This window comes from Ambystoma mexicanum, chromosome 11 (assembly GCF_040938575.1).
Source record: "Ambystoma mexicanum isolate Mex_15411 chromosome 11, UKY_AmexF1_1, whole genome shotgun sequence".
In the NCBI taxonomy this organism is placed as follows: Eukaryota; Metazoa; Chordata; class Amphibia; order Caudata; family Ambystomatidae; genus Ambystoma; species Ambystoma mexicanum.
This window is the reverse complement of record NC_090934.1, coordinates 1,025,079,721-1,025,105,048: the sequence shown is the minus strand read 5'-3', so window position 1 is coordinate 1,025,105,048 and position 25,328 is coordinate 1,025,079,721. Positions and strand designations below refer to the sequence as shown.

Genomic DNA, 25,328 nt, shown 5'->3' with positions numbered 1-25,328 from the left:
TTGTGCCCTGTGCATGGGCAGCTGCTTGCATAATGGGACATGCTTTGTATTCCTTCCCCTGCAGCAGTTCAAATGTGCCGTGCCATAATACACCCTGTAAAAAGTTCACTCAGTTCACCATTTGTAGATGGTTTTTATGAAGTCCAGTTACAACATATGTGTTTCTGGGTGTTAGACTGTGCGCATCCTGCAGAAAATAAAGATGGGCACTTCTCTGCTTAAATTTAAAGAAAAAGAAGACAGGTGACTCTAACGGATGCCAATCTGCACACCAATTGCATGATATAGCTGGCATCAAAAGGGATTTTCTCCACACAAGCACAGCTGATGTCCGGAAACTCATATGCCACAAGTGGGTCCATTTGAAACCATTTGTCCGCGAGCCTTTCACTAGGGTTTGCCTGGCTTTTTGCAGTGAGTCTGGCCTATGCGTGGAAAGCAGGTCATTACATGTTAGGCGGTAAGGGTTTAACGGTACCGGTACCCATAAACCCTTACCGCCTTACTACGAGTTCCCTTTGCAGGACCCGACCTTAAAGGCTGGTTTTACCAGCAGTTAAAGTAGGGTGCTGCAAAGGGACCTTGGAGCTAATTACGGTACTGCAATTTGCGGTACCGTAATTAGCACCTTCCCCATTCCCATCATGCCCTATGGGGGCAAAAATGGGAATGGGGAAGTGCCTTGGTGAATGGGGAATTACCGCCCCCGCTCACCTTGAAGTAGGGTGGTAATTCCGCCATCCACCAAGGCGGACACGGTAAAATACCGGCAGCAACCATGGCGCCATGGTTACCGCCTACAGTGTAATGAGGCCCATTGTCTTTTATGATATGATAGGTTATTTATAACGCGCTTAATACCCGCGGTTCGAACCTGTGGTGTTCCGTGTAATTTTATTTCCAAAGCTAGCACGTTGGCCCTGAGCTATCTTCCCGAGACAATGCTCATAGCACAAGTGGTGTTGGTAGATCACAAAGCAGTTTTTTTTCTTTCCGAAGACTATTTCGCCCAATTTTAGTCAAACACATTTTGCCAATAATAAGATGGGGGTTGGGATCGGGTTTTAATTAACGTGGGGGGATGTTGGAGGGATAGGAGCAGGTGGGGGTGCCGCTGCATATATTTGCCGCAAAATGTGTTTAAAAAAAAAAAGAAATCGATTTAATTTACTTCGAAAAAAAGAAACTCGATGTAATCACGTAGATCCGCACAGGCGAGGTCTAGCGAAGTTGCGTGCAGGTAGTAGTAACGCGATTAAGAATGCATAGTGGCTCCCGCGGAGGGGCACTGGGCCTTCCGCCACCCCCACCCCTCCTCCACCCCTTCGCGAGCTGAGTTGATCCTAATGCACAAGGACAGGGCCGTGTCCGTGGTGTGCAGTGAAACGCGCTGCATATTTTGCAGACTCGAAAGTTCTCCATTGATTTTTTTCCCTCTGCATTGTGTTTAATATCTAAGGCCCTCATGCATTTTTAAGTCATTCCTGCAATGATATCCTTGTCGTAATTGATCGTAAATGAAATTCCAAACTCGCCCATTGATTGTCCCTCGTCTGAAACGTGTTATTGTGTGTCTTCTGATGCAGGATCAGTTACAAGACGGCCTACAGAAGGGGGCTGCGGACCATGTATCGCCGCCGCTCGCAGTGCTGCCCTGGCTACTACGAGAGTGGCGACTTCTGCATACGTGAGTACATGTGGGGTTAAGGGTCTCGTGTTTTGTCCCGCATTGGCACATTGAGGTGGCATTTGCAACCACTGCCCAGGCCATGCACCTGCGCACCAGGGAACCAGTGCACAGTATTCTAAAGGCACAAACTTTGGGCCCGATTCATGGAATATTTGCCCTGTTCAAAGTGAATTTGCACTAATGAAAACCGACTCTGCACTGCCGACACAAACCCTATTTCATATCACTTTTCAGCAGTGCAAATCCACTTTGAAACAGGCAAATATTCCATGAATAGGGCCCTTTGTCTCTTGTCAAGTAGAGGCCAATATCAATGAATGATTCATGTTCGAAGCCCCTGTCACGTTCCCGAAGTTGACAAACCCCTTAAAGTTACCTGGCGATGCTCCATGCCTAGAAACACTGCTAGCCAGAAACGCCTGTACACCTCCCGTGGTAGAATACAAATGGACCTCCCAATCAATCACGCTAGAGCTGATACTGCTGGTGATCCAGCACCAGGGCGGGTTTAGGGGCAGCAGCACCCTGGGTGAATTGCCCCCTCCCCTGGGCAAAAGGGGGCGTGGCCACAAAGTGTCACTTTTTAATTCTATGAATAGGGTGCATCATATTGTTCCTAAATGCGCTCCGCTGCCGCGGGCGCTTTGACTAACAATGAGGCGCCTGCCACGCCTTCTGCCACCACGCCAGTTCGGGGGAGCCCTTGAAAGACTCCCCCGAGCTGGCGTGGTGGGGGGCTAATGGTGCCTTTTGTTGGTGACGGCACCCACGGTGGAGGGGCGCATTTGGTGACAATGGGCCACCCTTAAGGCCGGGCCTGCCCAGCACGCCAGTCCGATCAATCGTCTCTGTAACTACACTACAGTGCTTCCTCCTGCTCCTAGCCATGCTATAAGCCCAAAGCAGCTTTCTTCAGCCCCCTTAAAGCTCCCTTGGGCATCACTGCTGAGGAATCACTATCCTCCTTGAAGATCACTGGTTTTCCTGCTGAGTGGTCAAGCAGATGGGGAAAAGGGTGAGTTACCACATGCCTTGCTATTTCTGATGGACGGCGAATCAGTGGAGCCATCCACCGGGGAGGGACTTGCTGCAGGTGCTCAAGAGATCTTCGATTTTCCTACCACCAAATATGACCAATTTTGGGCAAGCTTCTAGGCGGTTTCAATGGGGCGAATTTCCCTCCTGTACTGCCAACTTCAAAATTCGCATTGGGGCAAGCGCCACTAGGTGAAGGCTCCCTTCAACTGGCTTTTTTTACCGCCAGTTGGAGCCCTTGCATGGTACAGCTGGGTAGACATGATAGGCGCCACAGATCTCCCAGTGGTGGCTAGCCCGGCAACCTGCCGGTCCACTAACATCTGTCAAGCAATGAGGTCCCCTGGGTCCTATGTAATAAGGATACCCGGCCTCTACTTCACCCGCCATCCCTCCTTAAACACCTCGATACTTTCACTATCATTTTCTTGTGAATGATATTGAAGGGAAACATGGGCGTTGCTAGGGCGGGGGCTAAGGGGGCTATAGCCCCTGATCTTTTGGTTGTAGCCCCGGATTGAATCTCGGGAGCTACAGCCAAAAGACTAGCTAGCCCCCAGTCCCAACAGTTCCGACATCAGCTTAGCCCCGGGTCTTTTCCAGACCTAGCAACTCCCCTGAAGGGAAAGTAAAAACGTGAATATGGCAGACTCATCGAGGAGCAAGGACATTTACTGTGTCTGCTTTGCTTTTCTTGGTCTCTAATCTATGTCATAGATGAGAATTCATGTAGTCGTTTTTCTATTTTTTTATGTATTTATTAAATGTTTCTTTTATGACGGTGCATTTTTACTGCATTTGTAGAACAACGGATACGGCGCAGGGCAAGCCTATGTTTTGCACCCATCACTGCATGCAGTGCACCAGATAAGATTTTGAACTAGGAGTCCTTTACTCTCTACTTTTCTAAGTTGTGAGTACAATGTTTTTTTAGGGGGTAAAAAAGAAAACTCCATTCCCAATGGTAGTGTTTTATAAGGGAGTCAAAATATGTTTGAACTGCAAAACAGAAAGGTTTTTGGTTTTTGTTATAAGTATGTCTTTGCACCTAATTATTCATGCAAATTCAAAGACACACGTTTCCCTCTTGGGACCAGGCATTAAGAATAGTAGTTTCTTCCTCTGGCACTCAGTGTTCCACTGCTCCAAACATATCCACGCAGGTGTGTGGGTTAAAGCAGCGGGATAAGCTCCTATGCGCCAATCTCCAACTTTTTGGTTGGAGTATTTTGACTCCCTCATTTTCTTTTTTGGGGGAGCATTTGCCTATTTTAGGGATTAAAAGAGGCTGGTACAGTGCTTACCTGTTGGGTTGACTGCATTCAGTGATGCACTGATGCCTTGCCTTCATTGTTGTGGGGCGCCTGCTAGGGGCATTTAGCAGGCCCCAGGCTGCTATGGGGCATCAGAACCATCTGGAGTGGGGGATCGGGGGGGGGGGGGGAGCCATGCCCATGCAGACCTCTGCCACCTTCCTGGCGCGAGGGTCCCGCGGCATCATTGCCTGCAGGCCTGTGCTCACACCGTGTGGGCCTGCAGGCCTAATGAATGAGAGATGGACTCAGTCGTACCTCTTTGGGAGTCTGCAGCCGTTCTGGTGCACGCGTCTGCAGAGGCTCCTTTCATTAGCTTGTTAAAAGGTCAATACACAGGGGAGGGACAGAGTCCCTTAAAGGGGCAGCACACTTGGCAGGGTCACACACCACATACATGCGCAAAGGTGAATGAAGGGACCAACCTGCAGCCATACAATCGGTCGCACTTTTTCATGTGGTAGGGCGCCGGGCTCCAAAATAAGGCTCACAGACTCCCTTTTAGTCTGCCTTGCATATATCGAAGAAAAAATTATTTTAGTGGGGTGCAGAGGAATCACAAGAAGCACTGCATGTGAAATTTGAAAGCATGTAAGGCGTTTTATGCAGGGACGTCATGTGGGGGTCGCCAGGGGTCACACCTGCGGCCCCTCATCTCTCCCTTGCTACCCCCGTGGTCGCCCTTGCTACCCCTAAAAAATATATATATATTGTTTTATAGAAGTTTTTGGGCTGTGACATGTGGCTCTTTGTTACTGACGTGGCTGGCTTTCTTGTGCAGGGTTCCGCACCAGACCTGCAGATGAACTGGCCTGCTGTTAAATCTCAGTTACCAGTTTAAGGGTGTCCACTACAAAGTGTAATTTGCTTTCTGACTTTGAGAACATTCAGACATGTAATGGCTCATGTGATTATAGTGGGTAAAATAGTTATAGCTGGTAAGATAGCTCAGTGGGTTCTGTGCTCACTGCTGTGATATGTGTGTGGTCTGCAGGTTGCAGGTTTTAATCCCGGCAAGGTCAGCTCAGCCTTTCATCCTTCTGAGGTTGATAATCGAGTAACAACAAAGGTTGGGTGAAATTGTATGTATATTTGTTGTATATAAACCGCTTTATAAAGCGTAAATTCTACATAATAACATATCATTATCATTTGGCCTTGGATGTCTGCTTGCCTTCACAGTTATTTGGTAATATGGGCCTATACACACTTATATTAACGATACATGTGGTGATCCATTCTTGTATGCAATGTATATCACATTACAGTGCTATCTTTACCATATTTTTAATCATGTACTTATGAACAATGCTATGTGATGCCACTTCCTGTTTTGTCAAGGGGGGAAAGATTGTGTTCCTTCACTTCCTGTGATGTCATCTCGGGTGGGGTCAAATTACATCCCTTCCTGTGATGTCATCAGAGGTCAAGGGTCATGTGATGTCACTTCCGCTATCCCTGGCATTATGGTGAAATGACGTCCCTGGTTTTATGGGAAAGTTAGTGCCACAATGTTTCCACCTATTTCAGTCAATGGACCCACCACGCGCCGCTAACCGGCAAAAATGGCACCTGTCTTTTTTTTGAAATTTCAGGGTTTTGCCCGAAGGCCACCCAGAAGTGTTGCCAGAGAAATGTAAAAAATGCTGATGGATTTGCTGAGGTTTTCTTTACTCATGCCTACACAACTCTATTATTGTGCACAGTCACATCATAATTGTATTATTTGAAATTCAGTAATACTCCTAAATAATTAATTATAATGTTTCACTCGGAAATAGAATAATCCATACTTTAGAGCTATAATAAAGTCGTATAGCTTTTTTTCATGGTGACTAAAGTTGTGATGTTTTATTTTCTAACAAAAATTGAGGGAGAAAATACTCAATCCCTTGTTAAGAATGTTTTACTCACTGTGCTGCCCCCAATAGTATTTTCAACGAAAAAAGTCTATGGTTACTTTATAAAGGTATTGTAATGTTTCATTTTGACACAAATAATTAGAAATTCTTAGTAGACACATTGTCATATTTTACTCATTGTACTGGGCTATAAAGCAGCCCCAACATTATTATAAGTTATTTTTTTTAATTTTTTTTTTATTTGTATTTAATCAATTTAGATTTTTACAAAGAGCTTTTAATTCTTGAAAAGAAGAATGTGATGTCATGTTTCTGTTCATTTGTAACTTTCTCGATGAGGACCAAGAAAGAAAGAAGAGAAAGTAGGAAAGAAGGAAAGAGGAGGAATAAGAAGATTTTCACTTGGTGGAGGGAGTTCCAAAAAGGAAGTTCCAAAAAGGAAAAAAGGTTATTTGCATGGCTACTTCTTATGTCGTTTGCGATGTCTTCTCCAGTGCGATGGTTATGAGTTTGGTCGCTGCTATTAATCATCTGGTTTGGGCTCCTGTTATAAGGCGATTCCACCAAATGTTTTCATCAACGACTTAGGAGTTTTTGAACACAGGACCGAGGAAGGCCTTTCTTTCTTGGTCAATGGCCGGGCAAGCCATCAAGAGGTGCTTGATTGATTCTGTAGTTTGAAGATCTTTACAGATTCTACAGAATTTTTCCTCAGATGGTATGCGGATTGCTAAGACTTCCTGAGTCGGTAAGAGATTTAGACGGGCTTTCAATAGCGTTTTCATGAGGAGTTTTCTGGGGTATTTTATGCAGTATTCCATCGGTTGTTTCAGTTTATTGAAGACTGGCGGCAGGTGAACTAATAGTTTGTTCGAGACTGCTTTGTCGTTGGTTTTTATCCAGTCGAGCCATTCCATTTTTGTTTTTATTCTCAGAGGATTTTGGATTAGTTCTTCTTCTGAATAAGCTATCTCTTGCAATATATGCCTTTGTTTGTCGGCCCAGTCATTGAGGAATTCATTGCTCCCTTTAGATATTTCCACGGCGAACATCCTGTATATTTCAAGGCTTTCTGGATTCTGAATTTTTCTGTAGAGCTGAATGGTGCTCTGAGCCACCACTGCCTCTAGGGAGAGCAGACCAAGTTCCCGTTTTATGGGTGCCACAGCCGTAGATTTCGGTAGCCCTAATACTGCTCTCCAGATGAAGCCTTCTATTTTAGTCCATAAGGTCGAAGGAATTGCAGGGCTAGCATCCATGCCATATGTTAACGATGGGATTACTTTAGATTTATAGAATTGGATGGCCGGCAGGAGACTGTATTTGCCGTATTTTCTATCGACTGCTTGAAGTTGGGCTGTTAGATTTTTGGTCTTTGACCACAGGGTTTTCTGCATACTTAAGCCTCTTTTTCGAGCTGTCGATGTCAACTCTAAGGTATTTGAATGTGGAGACGATTTCGATTTCTGACTGGTCAAGGAACCACTTCAAGGACTCTTTTTTTTAAGCCTATGCTTCAGAAGAATCAGTATTTTTGTTTTTGATTTATTAATCTCCAGATTGTTCTCCTCGGTGTAGTGGGCAAGGTTGTCGAGTTGGCATTGAAGGCCCACCTGGGTATGATCCAAGATGATTAGATCATCGGCATATAAAAGTCTGGTGACCATTGTGTTTAAGTTATTGAAAATTACAGAACGTTATTTTAACACGAGATTCTTCTCCAAGTCCCTCCCCAGACCAAGTAAGTAAACAGCATACATTCAATTTGACCTTTCATTCTTTTATGTGCATTATAACGTCTGATAAAAGATGGAATTTATTTTTTTCCGCAGCAAAATCTGCAAATGCCCTCCAAATAAAAAATAAGTCATCATATATTTCTTTTATTTTATTGTGCATTTGTTAGGTGCTTATACAGCAAGTAAATTGTGTTTCAAAGCACCCACAGGGCAACAGGGAGGGGATATGGGATTGAAAAACAATTAAAACAGTCAAGGACAAAGATGGACCTGCTAGGCCGTGTGCGCATTCAGAACGTGCAAGAGCAGAGAGAGGAGAGGGAGAGATGGAGTGGGGGGTAAGTGCTAGGAGTGACCGTGCTCGTGAGTGAGCAGCAGATGTAAGTGCCCAGTGGAGGAAGTGCTAGGGTGAGGTCAGCTCCAATAAATAGGTAAGTGCAGGCCTACAGTGGCGTAGGCCAGTGGGTGCCAAGGTAAGTGCTTGGGGCGGACGGAGGCTGAAGGTGATTGGGTGTGAGAGGCCAGGACCCAGAAGTACACAGAGGGGCCCTGGACACCGATCTCAGCAACTGTGGAATTAGCAGAGATGCAGGGGGGGGGGGGAGGTGAAAAGGAAAGTATTGAGGAGATTCCGGAATTTGAGGAGATCCAACTCAAGACGAAGAGGAGGGGGGAGGCTGTTCCATAAGATGAAAACAGCAGATGAACGAGATCAGCCACCAAGTCTCTGTTGAGCGAAGCGCTTGACACACGGAGAGTTGGTTCCAGAGGAACGTAAAGATCTGGAGGGAGAATGTTTTGTGAGAGCAAGTTGTAGATAGTGTGGTCCCGGCCCCAGACAGCCTTATGGATGATGCAGAGGGATTTGAACTTGATCCTTGCAGCAACCAGGAGCCAGTGGAGAGTTTTTAGGGCTGGGGAGATGCAGTCCCTGGGCTTGAGGCCACAGATAAGTCTTGCAAGGATATTTCATGAAGTACAAAGTTGTGAATGTATCCCAATCGTCCTGTCAGAAATTGAATTCATCATACAGTCAGTGAGGAGTGAGGTTTCTTTGAGGCCTGCCACCTATGCGTATAATGTGTTCCACAGGTAAGTAGCATGGAGCCAGCCACATGGGCAGTGGAGTGCTGCATGTTTACAGGAAGAAAATAACTTCGGTGGGTCCTGGTGATCTAATTGGTAAGGCACAGAGTCTATAAAACCTTTAAACGGCAGAAGGTTCCCTTACTGTCCCTTGCCATTCAGGAGGCATAGACTGCCACTTGGGACATAGGCCTGGCAATCCTTATTCCAGTAATACTCCCATGTGGACTGCTGCCCACTGCTGGGATGGGTTGTGTATTTTAAGCATAGCCCCGGGTGCATGCTTAGACAATGAAGAGTAGATCATTTCACCACAGTTTACACTTTACTGAAAGATTAGCAGTTTTGGTTTACAGCAAAAGCAGGTGTGTTGTCTGTAGCATTTATAGAATTAAAAACACAAAATGCGTATGAATAAAAAATGCTAGATAACAGATGAGAGAAAGGGGGCATAGAAGGGGGAGCAGAATGAAAGAGTATTAGAGTGAACGTGGTAAAGTGAGGGTGCAGTAAAGAGGTTCACAACAAACAGTGAAAAGGCAAGAGAGAGAAAGAAGCTGGGCAGGAACTGGAGGCACAGCTCACCAAGGATCACCTCATCTCCTGCTGACCCCCAGATAGTGCCTTCTGCCCCCCCTTTCGGTACAGCACTCTGTTGCTTGCTTGCCCAGTCTGTGCTATATAAATCCCACACATACAAGTAAGCATTGGCAAAACCCACTGTTTTAGCTGCAGCACAGCAAACACATGTCAGGCATTGGCATCATATGCCCAGATACTGCTATCAAATTTAAGGTTTTGCCAGGATCAGCAGCTTACATCAAGTAACCGTCAATGGCAACACTAATCAAGAATTGCAATGCCAAGCTGCTCGCATCAGTGCAGAGAATGCTTGTCATATTGAGACAGGAGCTTGCACCGTTTATCAGTTTTTCCATTAGACACCCTGCTATGCGCGAACTTTGTAAAGCATACTGGTCTCATAAAGAGCAACCTCTGGCATCTTGGGGGCTTCTTGGTTTATATCCTGGGCAAACTGAGTGAGAGGAGGTAAAAGCTAGTGGAAGCAGGTACACAAAGTGTTCATGAGTTTGTATCAGAGGAACCCGTGTTCTGCGTGCCATTACATCTCAATGTGGTTCCTGTTGAATGCATTAGGGCTATGTGTTCTGTGAGAAACTTGAGGTGTTTCTCCCAGGCTATTCCTGGGGATCCTTTGTTCAGGTGGCCAAGGGAGGGCCATCACTCTTGGATCCTCACACTGGGGGTGGACGAGCGAGGGAGCATCACCTGGGCTTGGGGTCCTTGGGGACTATGGCAGGCACGCCCTCGTGTGAGACATGGTATTCCTCCCATTCTGATACAACCCTAGCCGACATCCCCTCAGTTGTCATGGGGTATTGTCAGCAGAGTCCCATAATACCCCAGTACCTTTCTGTAAGAAAAAGGAGAAAACAACCAGGGAAATTATAACCATCTATACAATCACAGGAACCCAATAGAAAATCCATTCATCCACCAAAATACAATTACCCCCTTTATCATGACAAAAACCTACATGGTTTTTCCATGATCCCTCGTAAAAACTTCAACTCCCACAAACCCTACTTCCACTCTAGAGGTCCAACTAGATGGGACGAAGAAGAGGCAGATGTGAATCATGGGGATTACCCATGGGAATCACTGGGCAATGTATTCCAATGGGTAGTCTCCATGTTGTCCCGATAATGAGGTCAGGTAGAGTCAGGCAGAGAGGAGCAACTACTCACACCTGACTTCAATTAACTCTTTCAAAGATTTTAAAAGATCAGACACCCAGGCACACTCTGAGCGAGGCTAGACACGTGAAGAAGCAGTTTCTCCCAGGCAGATGCAAAACAGGCAACACAAAGGAGAAGGCCGAAGGGCCGCTCGAGAAAGATGGAACCCGAGGGAAGGCCAGGCGAGAATTCCTTGTGATGAAAGGGACATAAGAGTACAAGCGAGGGAGCCATGCAGAAGAGGAGAATACTGCTGCTGAACTACATAGTTGCCTTGTTCCGCTCCTGGATGACAGGTGAGTTGGGGAGGAGAAGGATAATCTTTACAGAGCCTTGAAAGCTTCATACGAGGCGTTCCAGAACTGAAATAAGTCAGAGACCAGTGAGTTGCTGAGAGAAATGAAAGCCTGGTTGTGTCCAAATCAAACGAAGATGTTACTGTGAACGAAACTGTTGTAAAGATTGAAAGGCGTTTGTGGAAATTTAACGTGCGCAATACAAAATAACAAAGGGGGCCTGTGGGAGAAGCTCACTTTATTGAGGGACTTTGTGAACGCTTTTGAAATTGTGTTGACCTGTAACCAAGTGGAAGGGATAACGAGATCCCTAGTGAAAGTCATAAAGTTGTAAAATCGTACAGAAGGCAAAACTGTCAAGAACTTTGTGTAAATCCCAAGTAGGAACAAAACCTCGAATTTGCATTCTGGGACTTGTAGTCCGAAAGAGCGAAGCTGTGAGACAGAGCTAAAATTGTGTGAAGTGAATAAAAGTGGTCTTGCAACAGTTTAAGCAAAACCCATCGCACATTTGAAAGTCTTCGATTCTGGTTTCAAAAGGGATCTGAGCATGGCCGAGGCGGATCCATGGCCCGAGCTCGAACGAGGGAGACCAAATTGTGAACATTGTAGAAAAGGGATCTGAGCCTGGACGAGGGGTCCAGTGGTCTGAGCCTGAAGGAGGGAGACCAATCTTTAATTTGTGAGAGTGAAACCCTGACAAAGGAAGGGAACTTTTGTGTTTTGTTTGTTACATCAGGCCCTCTGCAAATAAGATGCAACTAGAACAAATAAGGGTCTGCCCCCACTCTGTCTAGGACTAGGGCAAAACATAGCTAAATGCAAAAAAGACTCCTGACAGGTAAAGCAAAAGATTGTGAGCTAAACCACTTTATGTGTGGATAGATGTAAGCATTTAGTGATATTATTTCACACATCTTGCACATCATTATACTTGTTCTGTATCTTATCAGAACAAAACACACTACACTGTGGGCCTCATCACGAGTTGGGCGGTAAGGCTGGCGGTATTACCGCCGGCGGTATTAGCCCTACCGCCAAACCCCCCGGCGCTATTAGCGCCGGATCACGGGTTTGGCGGTAATGGAATTCCCCATTCCCCACTGAGACCATTCAGGAATGCCCCATTCCCCATTGGGCTCAATGGGGAATTTTCACGCTCTTACCGCCGGTGGATTTCCCGCCGGCAGTAACAGCGGGAATTTTTTCGGCAGATTTCCCCCCAGCGCAGAGCTAGGGAGAAATCCGCCGAAGCCCTGATTTGGCGGACCCTTAAATCCGGCAGTAATAGCGCGACCGCCGGATTTAAGGGTTACCGCCAAACTCGTGATGAGGCCCAAAGTCTCCAAAATGTGTATCAAATTCACATTTATTAGGTAAACTAAAATTAATCTGGCATAGAAAATATACACAAATGATTGTACACAAGAAATTATGCTAAGAGCATTTTACATAAAAACATTGAAAAATACATGGAAAGAAGCAAAGCTTTCACACTTTTCAAAAGCACATAGACAATGTGTCAACATATTCTGTAAGTATCATAAGAACTGGTACTAATCTCAGATGTGACTCGATTAAAATTACCAATAAATCCTAATGCAGAAAATACATCCTAAGGACAATCTAGCTAGAGCATAGCAAGTCTAAAGTAACACTCCTCGACCACTGTGATTTGGTCAGCTAGTCGTAAGGCATGTATAGAGTATTGGTACTTCTGTAGTTCAGGGATCTACGTAGTGCACTGGTGTGAGTCAGTGGCAGCGCAGTCCACTTGTGTAAATCAATTGGAGCGCAAGTTCTTTACGTTTTGGTGGTTGAGTAGATGTAGCCGCCTTCCTCAGGACCAAAGAACTGTACTTGTATGGTGACCCCTGAGGAGAGAGAGTATACAAAAAGAAGGGGAGGTTTTGCTGTCAACTAATAGATGAATTTATATTTAAAACAACCCTGTTCTTAACTGTGATATAAAAATGACCATACTAGAGCATGGTGCTAGAGTTACAAGTCATGATACAAAAGGTGCTCAAGTGTGTCTAGATCCCATCCACACAGTGGCAGTTTGTGGCAGAAGGAACTGAGTAGAGGTGTGAGGGTGGGTAGATGGATGGCAGAGAAGGGCATACAAAACATGCGTTATGCAGGTCATGTGAGGCTAAGGATGTGAAGATGCCTGTGGCACAGTGCGTGGAGGTTAGAGATAGCATGCCTGCAATGCATGGATCACGCTGTGTTGAGTTTACCCCTCTCCCATCGATCCCGTGGTGGCTAGCAGGATGATTGGGAGATCCGGGAATGAAGGAAGGCAGTGTAAGGGCATGCTGGGCATACATAAGAACATGTAGGGAAACATATTCCCATAAGGGTATCTGAGTGGGAGCAGTTGATATCCTGATGTGGTCTGGCTGAGTCCACGGGAAGGTGCGCTTCTCTAATGGAGGAAGAATTCCATGGATCCCATAGTTGCCCCCAGAGCTGGTGGATGTGTTCGCCTAAGTAGAAATATGATAGAGGCAAGCGCTGTATGAGGCGTGTGAAGGAGCATACTGTGTGTGTGGCTACTATATGTTCGATCACAGCATCTTACCTGATGGCAACGTGTGTTCTGCCAGCTGTTGTTAAGTCCTCAAGAAGAAGCAGGTCTCTTCTGGAGGAGAACGTGGCACGGAAACAGAAATTTTTCTTCGATGTTGGCGAGCATGTTCGCCTTTTCTGCAACATAAATGATGCAAAAATGTGGTTCAGGCAGGCATGTGAGGGAGCATGCTGTACATATGGCTAAGGTATATTGAATGATGGCGTATTACCGACTGGTTGATCTATGCTCTGCAAGGGTTTCGCATACTGCAGCTAGACTCGTGTCGTGTCCGGCAGGTTGTGTATGATGTTGCTATGGGGACTGCCATGCGATTCTTGGCTAATGGCTCACACGAGATGATCTGGAGAGAGTGTGTATCACTAAAGCTTGGATAGATGCCACGGTGCCTGTAGTGGTGGAGATCGGAACTGCACCGCCTTTGGTTATGCATGTGTCTCTCGGATTCTGGAGCACGGACACTGTGTTGTCAAGTTCTTCGCCTGGGTGGGAAAGGTAACGGGCAAGAGGGGGGAGACACGTAAATGTGCGCACCTAAATCCGCTGATGTCAAGGTAAGGTGCGAGTAATAGTAAATCCAATAAAATGGATAAGGTGGTGGAGCTGTCTCGCATGTAGCAGAGTATCAGCTGTAGAGGGCCACACCTTGCCAATGGTGAGCTGTCTAGTATTTGGAAGGTGTGGGCTAGAGGTAACAACTGAATAGATGGGATGAAGTATAGGTTGGTAAGAAGGATTCAACCCAGAACTATCTTCCCAAGTACAAATGTCAGAATGTTGGAGAATTAGGAATACACAGGTGTTTCCTCATTAATTCCCTTTTCTCTCTCTAGCATCTGCAGGCGGTGTATCCATCTCGCTTCTTTATTGAGAAGGCTCCTATGTTGATTGGATGCATTTTTTACGACATCAATGACCCACCACTTGAGTTCATCAGGGTGTTGCAGTTCCAGGAAGTGCAAGACCAATGGTGCTGTGTGATTTCTGCATCGTCTCCTGGATCTGTGCTCTTTACTTCTGATGTGCACCGGTTTTGTGGTCTGTCCAACAGAGTGAAGGCCACATGGGCATTCTATGCAGTATATGGCGTTACAAGTTTTGCAATTAGCCATAAATCGTAGTTCCCATCTTCTGTGTTCAATCTGAAACGAGAGCATTTTAGAAGTGAATTTTTTGTAGGCTCTGCAGTTTCCGCACGGGAAGTGTCCCATGAGGGGACATAAAGCCCAATTGCTACTGTTGGACCTGGTTTGCTTGGTTTTTGAGTGGCCCAAGTGATCTTTAAGGTTTTTCGACCACTTGAAGGCAACCGATTGTATTTGTGTATTAGGTAAACAAGTGGAAATCATGGGCCAATATTTCTTTAAGGTTTTCTTAATTGCAAAGAAATTAGTACTGTAAGTTGTGACACAAGTGATCCTATCCTGTGTATTGTTCTTCTCTTTTGTCTCTAATAGAGTTTCCTTGGGTGTATATCTTGCTCTTTTGAGAGCATGGGACACATGTTTCTTAGGGTATCCCCTTGCTCTTAAGTCCAAGCCCAGTTTGTTGACATTGTGGTAGTAGTGTGCTGTGGATGTGTAGTTCCGCTTTAGTCTAAGAAATTGGCTGTACGGTAGATTCTCTTTGAGGGACCTCGGGTAGAAGATAGAGAAGTGTAGAGTGGTGTTGCGATCTGTCTTCTTCTTATAGAGTGTGCAGGACAGGTGTCCCAATTCAGCTTTAATGGTGAGGTTGAGGAAATGGATATGTTGGCTGTCATATTCCATAGTGAACTGTATCATTGGATGAAGTGCATTAATATACTGTAGGAAGTTACAAAGGGTTTCTTGGCTTCCTTCCCAGATAAAGATGACATCATCAATGTACCTGTACCAGTGTTTGAAATGTGACTTGTATTGATTGTTGTCACACATAATGAATTCCTCTTCAAAAGCTGCCATGAATAGCGTGGTCAAGCAGGGTGCAAATGCGGCACCCATTGCCGTTCCTCTGAAAATAAAGACTGCCATGTGAGAGAGACTTTGGGGGAAGCTCCTGATGCCTATCTGTTGAACTGTTATCTCATGGCCAAGAAGCCAGAGTGTGTGCAAAGCCTGCATGTGCCACCTTGCCCCATGCTGAAAACGTGGCAAAGGGAACCCATATTATTTCTTGAACACTTTACCTTTTTTTGCATACATTGTTATCCCACACTATTTTGTATTTAGAAGGATTGGCAATAGGTTTATTAGTATAGGCCCTTGTATTTTGACAGACTCCACTAGGACTGTGTTATTATTATTTGATGGTCGTAGCTTGCTCCTATCTTTAGATTTAGGGTTAGATAGGCATTCATCCAGCCCTTTTCAAGTTCAATAAACGCCCTTGAACTGTGATCACATGTGTCTGTCTTACTGTTTGATACATGCCTTCAGTACAGTACCCAAAGGGAAAGCTTAGGTTTTAGCATAGTGTTTGACTCACTACTTAAGAGGAATACCTGAAGAAACGAGGGGAAAGAGGTTGTGGTGGACCTGCTGAGGTGGTATAGAGTTATGCAGCATTCACCTCCACTCAGCTGTAGTCAGAGTGCATGGGTAATGGGTACCAGTTGGCGTTCCTCTGCAGAGTCTTTGGAAAGCCACATGGATCGCAAAAGGTTGAAAGAAGAATGCTGGTTAGCTCTGTGGGCAAACGATAGCGTAAGGTTCCTGGACTGAGGATGGTTACTGATCCAAAAGGTCCTGGCTGTTCTTGCTTTATAATTGTGCCGATAGTGCAGGCATAGTTGTCATTTTCCCATCCCAAGCCTCAGCTGGAGGAAAGGTCTTAGTATCCCAGATTTATTCTGGAGGGGGCATGGTGAGACTGGTCCAATTTGTTCCAGCCTCGCCCTCCGGAGCAAGAGTAACAGCGTTGTGTTTACATTCTTGCAGCTTGTTGGGTTTCTTGAAGCTCTGATGGTCACCCAGTGCATGGAGTCTCCAGAGTCAGACTGGAGAGTTTCATGGCTTGTTGATTGCTAGGACTGAGAAGAAGGCTCCTCTTTGGAGTTTCCTGTTGAAGCCTGAAGCGCTTCTCGACTGAAGAGCTTTGCCAGGCAACTAATATATCAAGTTATTCCTGATCTCTTAAAGGGAAGCACAGTTGTTAAATGGAATATGATATTGTGCCTCCTTTATTGTATATATTGGCCTAAGCCCAGTCGCTCTGCGAAGAAATCCGCGTTGCAAAGTTCCGCGTTGCAAAGTTCCGCTCTTAGATCAACTTAAGCGCCATTTTAGGTCCGTCCGCCATTTTGATTTCTATTCTAAAGTGATTTTGTGTTCTAAAATGGTGGACAGTGTTTCCCGCTTGTAACTGAGCCGTCCTGACCTTTATACGTAAGTTAATGTCTAAACTGTCCGTTGGCCGAATGTTTGGGTCGAGTAAAGAGACTTTGTCCCATGCCTGACTTGTAGACAGAGGATTACCTGCGCCAACAAGTCTGATCCACGGACATACATCAACTACAATGTTGTGCCAACACTGAACGTGGACACTGGCTGCATTGCATTGTATAAGACATGTGTTAAGGCTTATTGTTAAATCCGAGAATACGCTGTTGGCATTGTGACTTGTCGACATGTAAACTGAAGATGATCCACATGCATATAGTGGGAAAAACTAGATGTGAACTCGGCACGAACCCTAGACCGAGTATCATTAACCTGTAGAGGGGCTGGACATTATGATAGGAAATGTATAAAAAGCGTAATTGTTTATACGTCCAGTACCTCTCACTTCTCACACCGAAAGGGCTGGTATTCGCTGCGATGTACTGTTCTGATACTTTGTTTCTTTGTAAACTTTATAGTCTTAGAATAAAGATCTGTGAATCTTTATAAACCCGTGTTTGGTGTATTTCCTTTTGGGATACTCAGCCTCAATATTTCCTTTTGCTTTTACAGATGGCGCCCGAACAGGGACCCTCAAGATTGATGCCATATCTTTGAAGGTTGACGCGGCTATTGGACCGGGATCAGACGGTGTAAAAGGGGGCCTCTTTCTTGGATGAGAAGCGACACCTCAGCAGCGCTGCACGACCCGATCCCTGGACAGGGAGCCCGCGGTCCGAGTTGGCATCTTGACGAGGGTCCATATATCAAGGAGGGCAGATTTACCGAAATCACCACCCACGTGGGACCTTTTGTTAGTACTTTGAAATCCGATCGGACCTCCTAAGATCAGGTGAGTTGTGACCCGATTCTTAAGTATCCTGATAATTAGTTTTAGCGCATTGCACTCGTGAGTACAATTATTGAGTATTCTGATATGTCTGGAAAATTGTCTGCCTGCTTCAGGGCGTTATTCTGCAGTGACAGACAATCTTTCGAATTTGGCCGACCGGCACCAATGGAGGAGTCGCCGGCATGTACTATGTACTGTAAGCACGGCATTGGTAGTATAATGTTTAATGATATTTGGCACAGACAAACTAGACATGCTTCCGAACTTCAGTGCACCACTAATAGCACCTCCATTTCCGAACGTACAAGGTTTGCCTACTCTCCCTCTTCCAAGTGGTTCTACACCGCTTGTAGTAGATCGGGGAGCGGGATAGAGGGCTGTAGCTCGTAATAGTGTGTCTTCAGAGAGAAAGTATGAATTGACTGCATGGGCTAAACATTGCATGGAGAGGGGTGAAAAAGCTGATGTGTTTGCCACACTTTATAATTTAGACAATTTTCCTGAGAAAAACGTTTTTATTGAAGGATTGGGAATTCATTTATGTATAATGTGGAAAAGTCTAAATGATATAGATCTTCCACAAGGGTTAAGGGATATGAATACTTTAGCATTTTCTAGAGATACTGCGGAGAAAGTACATGAGCATGTCAAGAGGGTTTTTGTGTATAGAAGGGAGTTGGAAAGGTTACAGAATGAAGATGTATATGGTGATAGTTTGGATGCTATGTTAGTACAGAAACGGTTCTTTCCTTGTCGTAAGTCGATAAATGAGGAAACATGAATTTATACAAAAGATGCAATTAGGTGGATCTCAGATACGTCGATAACTCCCGTTGAAGTATATGACACATATAGTCAGTATACGCCAGAAATGCAGAGGAAAGTGATACAGGTAATGGTAGAGTACCTGCAGGATGAATGTATAAAGAAAAAGATTTGTTGTCCCGCAGAATTATTGAATATTTATAAGAGGGCTTTTTTGTTTGACACTTCTTCAGCTGCTTTAGCACTCGATCTAGCTCTGTTGCTTAGTAAGCATTCGGAATTGCCTACTTCTCAGTTGCCTATGAGAGAGGTTCCTCCGACATTGTCCCAAAAGTTGAGATTCCAGCTGATCCTGAAACAGGTGCAGTTGCTCAAGACATCCCTGCACATAATGTGTCGCAGTTCGTTCACGTACCGTTCTCGAGACAGGAAGTGAACACCATTAAACAATCTATTCCCCATATTAGGAAGAATCCGACAGGGTTCTATAAAGAAATAGTCTGTTTTGCAATCATCAGTATTTACCTTAAGCGATATTGATTTATTATTTCCCGTACTCCTGCCTTTTGACTTGTTGAAACAGATTAGGACCGTAGATGATGTACCAGGGTTAGGAGACACATGGGATAACATGATTGGGCCAGACAGAGGAAGGTCAGCTGGCGAGAGACCACCACAGGTAATACTGCATTTGCCTGACAGAATAGTTACAAAATTGAAAACTATAATTCCTACAAGAACGATTATTTGGGGCAAGCTTACTGCCTGTGTCCAAGGAAAGTCTGAGGGTGCTACCGAGTTCTTCAATCGGTTCGAACAAGTATTTTCAGATTTCAGTGGACAAGATTTGAGCACAGAGTCTGGAAAACAACTATTAGTGGACAAATGTGTGCGTGGATTGCTGCCTGACATCCAGTCGCAAATTATGTCCTCCGAGAGCGCTTGGCAAGCGAAGTCTCAATCAGAAGTATTGCATATGGTTCAGTTCTATGAGAATCGTGTCAATAATGAAAAAAAAAGAGTTGAAAAGAGAAAAGGAGATTTAAAAACAAAAGTTCTATTGCAGCAAATTGTTAGGGGCCCTAGAGGGGTAATTCGCAATTCAGGGGTCAGTATGTTCCACAGGGAAATGCGCCATTGGGTCCTGTAAACATTAACAAGTGTGCTTATTGTAGACAAGAGGGTCATTGGCGTGCACAAAGCCCGATCCTCCAGCAGAGGTCGAATAACGCATTTGGTAACATGAGTAGATGATCCAGAGGCCACCCTGGGGCAGGGGGTCCTGGTAGAAGTCAGTTTTTGCAGGATTCACAGCAACATTTTTCACTGGATAATCAGGCATCAAGTGTGGATAATTGAAACATTTTTGATCATCCTTCTGCTGCTTACCTCTCTGAAGAACTTCCTTTCGATGATATTCTGTTTCGCTAGGATTGCCCGAAGCAGGGTTTGGAACCGACGCCTATTACCGTTAATCATAAAGGTCCCTACGTTGAGATGATAGTGGGAAATAGGAAACATCTATTCTTGATAGATACAGGGGCACAAAAGTGTTCCATTGACCATTCACAGGTTCCAAACATTCCACTGTCAGGGCAAACCAATGTTTCTGTAGGGTTTTCTGGCACACCAGTAGTCTGTCCGGTTTCTTCGCTGGTACCTATTACTTACGGTCCATTTACGGACCACTGTCCATTCCTTTTGACTACGAATTGCAGAGAGAATTTGTTGGGGTTGAATCTGTTGAAGGAATTAAATGCGGTAATTCATTGTTCTTCTGATGGAGTGTGTTTGACGATTTCACCACAGCAACTTTCTGTCTCTCAGTTCTTGACCAGACCTTTGCCGCCGGAATTCAGTGATGTTCCGAAGTGTTGTCGGTGTTTTGCAAATTGAGCCTGTTAAGATTATTTTGAAACATGGAGTAAAGTTGCCACGTATTCCCCAGTATAAGATCTCGGTCGATGGAGAGCAAGCTTTGAAATGCATAGTCTCCGATTTTGTGCATAGAGGGGTGATTGAGGACATTTCAGGTAGTTTGTGCAATAGTCCGATTTTGCCTGTGTACAAAAAAGGCAATAATGCATTTCCCTTCCATTTCATTATTGATTTACGTGCCATCAATAAGATCGTTGCTCCACAATTTCCTATTTTACCCCATGTGACGACTATACTAACTATGATTCCGGTCTCAGCTACTCACTTTAGTCTTGTGGATCTAAAGAACGCCTTCTTTAGTATTCCTATACACAAAGACAGTAGATACTTGTTCGTGTTCACCTTAGGGGGACGCTCGTTTACCTTTACCCGTGCACCGCAAGGTTACACGCAGAGTCCTAGCATTTACAGTAGGGCTTTGAAAGAGCAGCTCGACACACTCGAGTTGCCCACTAATTGTACACTGCTTCAGTATGTAGACGATCTACTCTTAGCTGCTGACTCAGAAGGCGCTTGTAAGGAGGGCACTGTGTTGTTGCTTATCCACTTATCACGGCATGGACACAAAGCTTCACTTAAAAAGTTTCAATATTGTCGACAGGAGGTCGCCTATTTAGGCTATCTCCTGTCAAAGGAGGAAGAAGGTTGACGCCTGAGCGGATAAAAATCATTTCTAGCATGTCTGTCCCAAATACACAGAAGGAAGTTAGAGCCTTGATAGGAATGGCTTCTTACTGTAGACAGTGGATCCCGAACTTCTCCTTAGTCATTAAACCAATGTTGGCTTTGACGAAGAAGGGCATTTCTTCACCATTGCTGTGGAACTTGGAGCACCAGCAAGCATTTGATCTGCTCAAGACTGCATTGTGCTCTGCACCAGTTTTGGGCACACCAAACTATGAAAAGGCCTTTGTGTTGTATGTGCTTTGGCTGTATTAACGCATGAACATGGAGGGAAGAATAGGCCATGCGGCTACTTTTCTTCCGCTCTTGATCCTGTTGCATGCGCTTTGCCAAGATGTTTGCGAGCTGTCGCTGCTGCTGCTGCGTCCATAAAACAGAATGAGGGAATGGTCCTAGGCCATGCTTTAACCCTGATGGTACCTCACTCTGTAGATGTTCTATTAAACAGAACACAAACGCAACACCTCACCTCCGCACGATTAACGAGATACGAATTGATCTTGTTTGCACCGCACATCCAAATAAAGAGGTGTTGTGTTCTTAATCCGGTTGAACTTTTACCTTTTCCGCAAGGTACTGCTTGCAGTGACGAAGAGTCACATGACTGCCTTTACACTACAGAGCAAGAGACCAAAGGCAGAATTGATCTAAAGGACACTCCTTTGAACAATCCACAAGGGGAGCTGTTTTGTGATGGCTCCTGTTTCAAACTCCTGGATGGTACATCCACAGCTGCGTATGCAATCACCACATTGAGCACGGTCGAGGAGACCAAAAGAATCACGCATAACTGAGCGCAGGCCGCAGAGATTATAGCATTGACCCAAGTTTGCAAACTTTCCGAAGGGCTTACCGTAAATATATATACTGACAGTCAGTATGCCTTTGGGGTGGTTCACAACTTCGGCAGACTTTGGGCAGAACGAGGTTTCTTGACCTCACATGGCACTAAAATCCAGCATGGCGCCTTGATAGTACGGTTACTCTCAGCGCTTGCACTCCCTACTCAGCTAGCAATTATGAAATGCGCAGCACATCAGAAGATTATAGATAATGTAGGAAAAGGGAACGCTTTTGCTGACCAGATAGCCAAACAGACTGCCACTGATCTCTCGTCAGAAATGTATACTTCAAGGGAAGCCACAAATGCCTATACATTGAATGAGGGTATTGAATCTGTGAGAAACATTCAAGCCGATGCCACGTTAGAGGAATCTAAGAAATGGGCTGAGGGTTTGGCAAAATTGGATGATGATGGGTGTTGGGTGGACAAAGTTGAAGGGAAATGGTTACTGCCTGAGGCGTATATTATGATGATGGTTGTTATGGCTCATGGTCCCACCCATATTTGTGCACGTAAAGTCACCAAAATGTTGCAAAGTATGTGGGTAAATGACAAAATCCCTAAGGTAGCGGAGCGCTTTGTCCAAGGGTGTATGATTTGTCTGCAGCATAATGTGGGGAAGGGCACATCGACTCCTAGGGGTAGTTTTGGTCCACCTTCTGTCCCCTTCGAGGTAATCCACTTCTATTTCATTGAAATGGAGCATTGTAATAACTACAAATACGTACTAGTGATTATCTGTGCTTTTAGTAAATGGGTGAAGCCTTTCCTGTTAAAGATGCCACAGCTATGACAACGGCGAAGACCATGCTGAAGGAATATTTTCCTAGGTTTGGTTTGCCAAGAGTCATCTGGTCGGACAATGGTCCACATTTTATCGCTGCTGTAATTCTGCATATATGCGCGGGATTACAGATCGATATACGGTTCCATTCGGCTAGACACACACAGAGCGCTGGTTTAGTAGAAGGGGATAACAGCATCATCAAGAACAAGCTTGCTAAGACCTGTGCCGGCACCAAACTGAAATAGCCGGACGCCTTACCGATCATGTTATTATCCATGAGAACGACCCCTCAAACTAAGGCTGGGCTCTCTCCATTTGAGGTGGTCATGGGTAGGCCAGCTAACATTTGGAGCATACCAAAGCCCCGTTCTTTACGTGAGGTCGAAAATGTACTTCTTTCTGATTACTGTGGGTAGTTAACTAAAAATCTGTATTTGATTTATCACCAGGTGCGAGAGGCCTTACCTGTAAAATACGAGGGCCCCGGTCACAGCATACGGCTGGGAGACTGGGTCCTCACCAAGTCGTTTGAGCAATCTTCTTGCCTCGCACCTCGTTGGCTGGGCCCCCATCAACTCCTCCAGGTCACACAGACTGCTGTGTGAGTGGAGGGAAGAAGGCATTGGATCCATGCATCTCACATCAAGAGGATTCCTTACCCTTTGCCATACGCTACAGAAGACAGAGAACCCCTCACCAATATTGTAACCAACGATCACGAAGCAGCAACCAGCATTGAGAGTGCGTCGGAGACCCTTCCTGAGCATGTGGGGCCTGGGGAAACAGCCACTTCATCTCCACACTCTCCAACAGTTCCTTTTTCAAAAAAATGTCCGAATCTTGTGTCTGATCTCGCTTTGCATTCGCTGCTTCCATCAGGGAGTGACGACCCGTTGTTCACAGATCATTCAGTACCAGGGATCACAAGGTACGAACTGCGTCCGAGGAAGTAGACTTACTGCACGGTTCGGCTGTGCCATCAAGGAAAATCATCGAATGGGCTTGTCTCTTTGGCCCGTTCTTTTGTACATAAGGGTATTCTGTTGGCTAGGGTTTGTGAAAGGACTAAGAAGACGCTCGATCTGGAGATCACCAGCAAATAACTTTGGTGCAATCATTTGAAGAAACAATGCCTGCAACCACTCCCACTCGTACGGAACAGATAAGAGACTGTGTGACCGGCTGTGAAAATGAACAATCGAATGCGAGGGCCCTGAAAATGTATTGTTGTCTTGTGATAATGTTAACTGGTTTTATAGTAGTCATTGCCTTAGGATTCTGGTATCTGGAAGAAATACATCCGCTTGAAAATGTGTTACCCACTGAAAATGTACCCACTGTTTCTACGCCTTTCCTGCATCTGCACACTCTATCTCCGAGAGACTCTCAGCACAGACAGTTACCATAACAATACGCTATTACTCATTATGAATGCTACCCATGCCATTTTCAATAAGTCTAATTGTTGGGTCTGCTTGCATTTACCACAACACGGGGATAAGGGGCTAGGTTGGTATATTCATCCTTTACCTTTGACAACTGCATGCTATGCTTCTCTGACGGCACTATTCTTTGGCCGATGGAACAATAGCATCTCGGGGAACTTTGAAGGAACTCACTTGAACGATTTTGAGAAATGTGTTCTAACGCCCCTGGGATGCTCACTCTTTGCGAATAGGAGCAAGCCTAATGTTTCTTCTATTTGGCCTTCTGATAGACTGTCCCGTCCTTTTCAATCTTTGATCTCTTTCAAGATGGCTCCGATAGGCAATAGGGATGCCACGCCACCTTCTTATACTATCAACCACAGCCCGATACAGTTTCTTTCTGCATACAGAGGAATGGTACTCAGTCAATGGGTGATTTCGAGGGTTGCGCCAACATTGCGAATTTGACTAGTGAGGACAGACCTTTGTATGTAGGCGAACCTGTCTACTTTGTTTGCGGTAATGTAGCATTTCCATGGTTGCCCAGGGATTGGTAGGGAACCTGTTATTTAGGGATTCTGTTACCCGGATATTCATTGCTAGCACTATAGAAATGTCAAGGGCTCGTCCACGGCGGGACGAGAATGGCGATACTTCAGCGCAAATTCTGGCTGATGTAGCTAAATCTGTTGTGCCATTTTGGGGGCAAATACTGAACTCTGAAGATATCAGAAGACTAGCGATAGTACTGGAGAGGACCATCAATCGGACCACTGACATACTCTATAATATGACTTTAGAACAGAAAGCAATAAGTTTAGTGGCACTTCAGAACCGGATGGCATTAGATGTCATCCTGGCTGAACGTGGTGGGGTATGTAAATTAGTGGGGTCCGCTTGCTGTGTTTTTGTGCCAGATTCCTCCCCAACGATCTTTAGGGTGATTCAAAATCTGCATGTTCTCAGTTCAGAAGTGCATATTCCCGAGGGAAACTGGGATTTTAGTTTTTGCTTCTGGGACTTCCTGCGATCTTGGGGATGGAAGCTACTTTCGGTCTTGCTGATTATTTTAGGTATTCTGGTGTTTTTCTGCTGTTGTATACAATGTCTTGACTACAGCTTGTGACCCTGGGCACACCTGGGCATAAATGAATGAAATACATGTTGGAACTCTGGCTATTTCAGCTACCCATCCCTGTTGTATGAAACCCATGTTCTGCATCGTTTGTCCTGTGAAGCAGCCTAGTGGTGCCTGCTGCCACAAAAATAAAGACGCATTTACAAATAGCCAAGC

At 45.1% G+C, this 25,328-nt stretch overlaps 1 protein-coding gene across 9 annotated transcripts in view; it reads left to right on the top strand.

Annotated features, from left to right (window-relative positions):
* MEGF11 (multiple EGF like domains 11) overlaps positions 1 to 25,328 on the top strand; it is a 2,301,522-nt gene that overhangs the window by 738,277 nt on the left and 1,537,917 nt on the right. For all 9 annotated transcript variants that reach the window (XM_069624261.1, XM_069624259.1, XM_069624260.1 and 6 more), the window contains one exon: positions 1,587 to 1,687. In XM_069624261.1, coding sequence (XP_069480362.1) covers positions 1,587 to 1,687 — 101 coding nt within the window. The remainder of the gene's footprint in view (positions 1 to 1,586; positions 1,688 to 25,328) is intronic.